Here is a 6,591-nt window from a genome sequence, read left to right as displayed (position 1 = left end):
AGCAGGACTACTCAGGCATAGCTGATGCACAGGGTGCCCTGGGTCAAATCTGGATGCTTAGGAGGCTCACTGCCATGACCAAGGGTAGGGTGACTAGGGTGTCACAATATAACAGTCTCAGCCAAGTACCTCAATTTCATTCAATCCTATTTATTATTTCGTTTGGAAAATGTTTCTGTGGAAGAGGCTGCAACTGAGAAGGAAGTTATTTAGCCCTTGCAGAGTTTCGTACTGTTGAATCAAGGCTGGTGCAGCACTGAAGCTTTCCATACCAACCTGCAGTGCAGGCACATGTGAGCAACACTAGTGTCCCGTAAATTAAAAGAGGATTTGAAACTGCACAACCTATAACTTTCTAGCACCAATACGGGTGGGAAACTGCACTGGAGACACTCTGGTGCCTTGTGTCTTCCTTCTTCTTCTTTTCCTTTATTTATTTATTTAATTAATACATCCAGGACCCTGCTTCTTTCAAAGAGAAGAGCAGGCAAATTTTCATTTCTTAAAGGGTTGCTTAATGAAGCTGCTTTTGTGCTCTGCAGAACTGGGATAGATAAGAAGATAAGCCCATTTCTCCTCAAGCAGCAGTGACCTTAACTCCAGGAGCAGTTCAAGCTGGCCTTGCTTTTGCACACATCTTTGTTGGGGTGACTTGAAATGATGTGTTAATCCACTCAGTGACTAACCCCCTTCTCCCCTAGGCATACTTTCAAAGTCAACTAGATGAACTGCTTTGTTCTGTCATCACAGAAAGAGGCTGTTTTCTCTGTCTCTTTTGCTGTAACAAGGCAAATAAGCCTACCCTTTCCAAGGACTAAAACAAGCAGTCATCTTTCACAGCCTTATCCTCTATTCAAGAACTCATTTTTTGGCACATCATACCATCATTTCACTGCAAAAGCTTCTGCCCTTCACACCATATTGCATGTTGTTTTGTCTGCCGCTACTCTTTTAGCATTTGGAGCTGTGGAAACCTGAATGAGTTGGCTTATCTTGCCAATGGGATAAGCAATAATGAAGCTGAAATGTCATCCCAATAACAAGTCATGAGACAGCCTGCCACAGACTAAAACCTCACCTTGGGAACAGGCCGTTAAAGACAAAACAAAAGAGACATGGACACAGTTGGAAGCATCTGTTTGCTATCTGGGAGTCAAGCCAAAAAAAAAACGGCATTCAAACAGCTGGCAAAGTAGAAACGTTTGGCAAACCAGAGCCAAAACTGGTGATAATAGCAACTGCTGTAAGTCTTCTTTGGGGTAAGCAAGCTGCCCATGAGACACCAGATCTGCAGGATGATCCTCTTGCTGCAGCAGAGGACCAGAGCTGGGTGCTCCACAGGTCCCTCAGTTCCACCATATGGAAATGATAACATGGGGGGCAAAGGCAATGAGCTGGGAGGACTGCCACAGGCTAGATGAATGTAAACCAAAAAAGATTTGTTCTTTTATGGAAACCTTTTTTTTTTTTCTTTGTGTAATGCTTTCATGAAGAAGAAATCCCTTTTAGGGCAATCTGGGGACTGCATGGACAGTTAAGTGGGAACAATATATAGCAGAGATTCAAATTAGCTGCTAAGGTGGCTATTGGCTGTAAATGCCAGGTAAAGCTGGTCAGTAAGAGCAGGGGCACAAGGAAAACACACATATGCTTTTTAACCAGCATAATGCTATCAGTTAAACCTTCCACCACTTCCAGGTAAGTGGGATGGGAGGCAGGGCTTGCTCCCACTGCTTTGCCTTAATTTTTTTAAATTGCTTTGCTTTCATTTCACACACGGATAGGTATTTTGGACCCTGCTGTTGAGCCTGTCAGTGAAGGGCAGCTATGACAGCGTTTCCTTTGTGAAGGAGATGATTGTGGACTGTGAAAAACAGATGTGTTTCACACCAGGTTTTTGAACAACTTTCAAAATGTCTCTTAGGAGAGGAGATGGTACGGGAGGAACTCCATTTGCACTGGTCTAGTCTGTGCTTGGGCTGCCAGTGACAGACCTCGGCTTCGCTCACCACTTGTTTGATGTGAGCGACCTATTTCATGGGCAGCCCTGGGGCAGCTGGTCAGGGCCAAAGCTTGGAGACCTCCAGCACCAAGTCAACATCTTCAAGCTCCTGGCTGTTGCTTGTAGTGCCCATGGCCCTTAGCTGCTCCAGTGGAAGGCTTGAGGGATCAGTAACTGTGGCCTGCCTGCAGGCAGGAGTGTTTATTTTCCTGCCTTGTTGCGTTGCATGGGTAGGGTCCACTCTGCTGGAGACTGCCAACACTCATGTTTCCTTCTTCTTCCTTGACAGTGCCCTCAGCATCTGAAACCGTTGTTACAGGAGTAATAGGGCAAACTGTCCGCTTGCCTTGCTTCTACCAGGTGGCACAACAGTCGGACATCTCTGATATGTGCTGGGGCAGAGGCCCGTGCCCGAATTCAAAGTGCAATAATAAAATTTTGCACACCACTAGGAATAGAGTGACGTTCAGAAAATCCCAGAGATACAATCTCCAGGGCTATATTTCCAATGGAGATGTGTCTCTCACCATTGGGAGAGTGAAGGCAGAAGATGCAGGGACATACTGCTGCCGCATAGAGATCCCAGGCTGGTTCAACGACATCAAACTGAACATACGCCTGGAGGTGGTCAGAGGTGAGTCTGGGGACCTTTGTTACACAAAGATTTTGCTGGATTGGAGTTCAAAATTGGAGCTTGCGTGCCTTTTTTGTTTGCTTTTCCTAAAAAAAAAAAAAAAAAAGAGTTTTTCCTAAATTATATAGTTTTCAAGGAAGGTCTGCAACCAGCTGCCAGTTTGAATCCCACTCACTGAGCAATTTTGATGACAAAATAGCAATTTTTAATTTATTTTTTACCTTTCCAATTAATTATTTAATTTCTTGTTGTGTAGCTATATTTGCAGTTTTAAAAGATGATGGAATTAAAAAAGGGATTTATCATTTGAAAAGCCCTTGGAATGAAAAACAGGTTTTCACTTGGGATTCACCTCAATACCAAAACCACTTTCATTTCGTTCATGTCATAAGGAGACCCACATGCTTAGAAATTTTGTCTCAGTCTTGAAGGACTTTTTTCCCTTCCTATTATTTTGATGAGCTGCAGGTTAAAGTAAGGGTCATACAAAGTTGAGAAGAGGCTAAAAAATATTGCAAAGCACAGAAAAAGATGGTACCCACCCTCCACACTGCAGAAGGACAATTGTTTTTTTTCCTGTCTTTTACAAGATGTTCAGGAGTGCAATAGGTGCTGATTTACACATCACTCTTCTATGCCTGTGTGATATAACAGGAGAGTGGGGGGGGGAAATGCTGCAACCTCACACCTCTCTGAGTTTGAAGGCAACAGAGTCCACAACAAAAGGACCAGTTGAAAAGATTAGCAAGAAGCTTGTAGCTGAAAATTGAGCTATTTAATTCATTTTTATGAGGACATTGGAAAGCAAAATCACAAATTTTGCAAGTTATTGGGGATTTTTTTTGTCACTTGCAAGGTTCTGGCTCTTCCATTCCTGCAAGAGAGTTAAGGAGGAGGTGCAGGCAAATCTGTGAGAATTGCTCTGACTGGGACAAATTTTCTGCTAATTCACCTTCTAAATAGTGACTCTGCCACCTTCATTCTCAGTATTTTAGCAGCTAAATAATTTTCATACATTTCTGGGTTGCCTTTCATCAGGGTCAGATGTGAATACTCTGATCTAGCTTTTCTCTTGGCTGTGTTTCTTCCATGCAGCTCCTCCAGTGATGACAACCACCACGAGAAAGGCACCTGTTTCCCCCAAACGTTTTAGAAAAACAACTTTTGCTCCTCAGGCAACCTCAGCTCATCAAACTACAACAGAGACTGATGTCCATCTGACAACCACCATCCCTGAATCAACAACTGCAACCCCTGATCATCAAACAACAGCAGAGACTGCTGTCCTGACAACCACTGTCCCACCAGCAACAACTGCAACCACCAAGTCTCCAGCAGTAATTACACTACAGACTGTTGCTCCCCCAGCATTTGTTGTGACAGAAAATGACGCTTTTCCAGAAGCTATGGTGACAATCAGTGCTCTCCCAGACTTTTCAACAGGTTTCCAAGCAGCTGACCTGGGGACTGAAGATGACATCGTGCTCTGCCCAGAAGAGTCTATCCCTCTTCCTGAAGGTACAAAGGCCATCCAGCACCAATCCTTTCTTTTTGTGTAAGAGAAATGGTCTGTGTAAGTCTGACTCTGGCATCATAGAGACTCTCCAGATACTTGTATTTGTATCTGGAAAGCTTTCTCCAAGTTGCCTATAGATATGTCTCAGTAGGTCTAAGGGAAAAACAGATAAAATATTGTGGATCGTGCCAAACTGGGGTGAATGGCCAAGATAACAGAGGACCAGGCTTGCATTCAGAGGAGTTTTAGCAGGCTGGAAAAATAATGTGACAGAAACCTTATGAAATACAACAGAAATAAATACAAAGTCCTGTACCTGGGATAGAGTAAGAGAGATTCACTCAACTGTGTACTGATTTTTTTTCTGATTTACAAAAGGCAATTGAAATGGTCTGCTGAAAAGGTTAGTTTAGATCATGTTCTCCTTGAGCAATAAATGTTAGTGAGAATTCAAAATGTACTTAAAATTGAGTACTTACATTGTCATTCTATATGAAGGCTGCTGTTATTATTAATATTTCATTGATCAGTGAGCTGTTATCATTCTAACCATTCATAGATTGCTACTTTATCCACATTAGCGATTTCTTTGCAAATTGATGTCTGCACACAAGGCTGTTTTTTGTACATTTTTTGGCTATTCTATCACTTGAAGTTCTTCCTGATCTGAACCTCCAAGGACAGCTTTTCTGTGTTGTCTCTTGTCTTCCAGCCATGACAACGTGCCCTAGATAAACTTAGCAACAATTACATCCACAGCTGAACAGTTAAAACATCTAACCACTGGCCATACTAGTAAAGTACACATGGATAGGATGCACATGAAAACTGAGGTGCAGATTTTCACCTCTTAGTTGCAGGTCCAGAACTGTGCAAATGATTTCGAACACCATATGAAGACACCTTGATACATGATCTTTATAAGCGTTACTTTTTACTTTGTTTCAGTGACTCCTGAATTCCCAGGGACACTTGCAGCTTTGGAGGGAGCTATAAGTCCTTACATTTTGCCTGTGGTGGAAGACTTGCCAACTGCAGGTGAGTAGGAATAGGATAACTGCAAGGTCAGAAGTTGTATGTTCAGCGAAATGAGGTTGTCACAAACAGACGTGGTGACAATCTTTAAGAGTGTACTAAACCTGTACTGATAGCTTTTCATTGCATCTAGAAGTAAAAGGTATCTGGGGTCCACGCAGAAAGATTTTTCAAATCAGGATGAAACAGCAGCTGAGAAAAACATGTTTTTAAGCCTTCAAAAGTCACTCACTACTGCTGGGTATCTCAGGTCTAAGAGAAACTAAGAGCTGTCTTCATCACCAACCAGGCTGAATTCCCAAATATCCAGTTTGTCATCACTGTGAGTTCATTGAGCTTTCCATTTTAAATCCTCCCTGAGTGTTGTGAGCTTTAAACCTCACTGAATGTATTCAGCCAGATGTGGCTGGAGGCTCAGCTCTTCAGTGCTCAACATGTGTCCTTGGTCATGATGGAAAGCAGCAGGCAATTACCACAACTATCAGTCATTGCTTCAAGAGAGAAGGACCTGGTATACAAAATCCTACTATATCTGAGAAACAAACAAGTGAAATTTGCACTTTATGCCCCTCAGTCAAGTATGAAATTAAAATAGCTCATGTTATTCAGGTGTGATATCCTGGCTACCAGATGCCCTCAAATGAAGACTAAAAAAAGGCAAGCTAATATTGAAGGATGACATGTCATAATTTGGCTGTTAAGAGAGTCCTTTTAGTTTCAACTAGCGCCAAGAATCTTTTAATTCTTAAAAACACATTGTTTAGATTTGTGCAGGTCCTCTTTTGCTAGACCTAGAGGCTTACAGCCGGAATAGAGTTTAGAAACCTGCTCCTTAGTGCTTCTGGAGAGTGCTCACAGAAGAGACTAAACTGATCTCTGGAGCATTTGTGAGGGTTTCTCACTGCTGTCTCACTTGTCATCTTTCTGATAAGGTTCTGGAAAATGCTGTATTCTGCCACTGTAAATAGGAAGGGTCTTGCTTCTGGAGGCAACTTAAGCTGTGACTGTGGGTTAGAAAGAGGCACCACAAAAGTAGTAACAGCAGAAAATGTGTCATGCTTATGTGAGTCACGTACACTCCCACCCATGCAAAAACTTGTGTCATGCTACTTCTGAGTGCCAAACGGTCATCATGTGTGAGAATGCTGTGGCATAACAGCACTGTCTAGCAAGAGCCATGAGCCAAGTTAAGTTCTTGACTCAGTCCCCTTTTACTGTGAAATAATGCACAAGATGGACCAACTTCAGCCTTGTTGTAACATAAGGGAAGGCTAATCTGTTGCTGAACCTGGTATTGATGTTAGCACAGTGCCTGGGAGAGAAACCCACGATTGAGAGCCCTCCATCTTCAAGCACAGCACTTGGCAGATAGGTTGGGCTGGCTGGGGTGATCAGTTCCTGCTG

The 6,591-nt window shown here is 42.8% G+C and overlaps 1 protein-coding gene across 1 annotated transcript in view; it reads left to right on the top strand.

Annotated features, from left to right (window-relative positions):
• The window catches only part of LOC103774272, a 24,333-nt gene that overhangs the window by 13,755 nt on the left and 3,987 nt on the right, over positions 1–6,591 (top strand). The window contains exons 10-13 of the mRNA XM_008941664.1: positions 2,292–2,636; positions 3,732–3,847; positions 3,914–4,154; positions 5,101–5,190. Of these exons, the coding sequence (XP_008939912.1) occupies positions 2,292–2,636; positions 3,732–3,847; positions 3,914–4,154; positions 5,101–5,190 (792 nt within the window). The remainder of the gene's footprint in view (positions 1–2,291; positions 2,637–3,731; positions 3,848–3,913; positions 4,155–5,100; positions 5,191–6,591) is intronic.

The sequence above is a fragment of the Merops nubicus genome, unplaced genomic scaffold, assembly GCF_000691845.1.
Source record: "Merops nubicus isolate BGI_N331 unplaced genomic scaffold, ASM69184v1 scaffold6326, whole genome shotgun sequence".
NCBI classification, from domain to species: Eukaryota; Metazoa; Chordata; class Aves; order Coraciiformes; family Meropidae; genus Merops; species Merops nubicus.
Note: the sequence above shows the minus strand (reverse complement) of the source record. Positions and strands in the feature narration are given on the sequence as shown.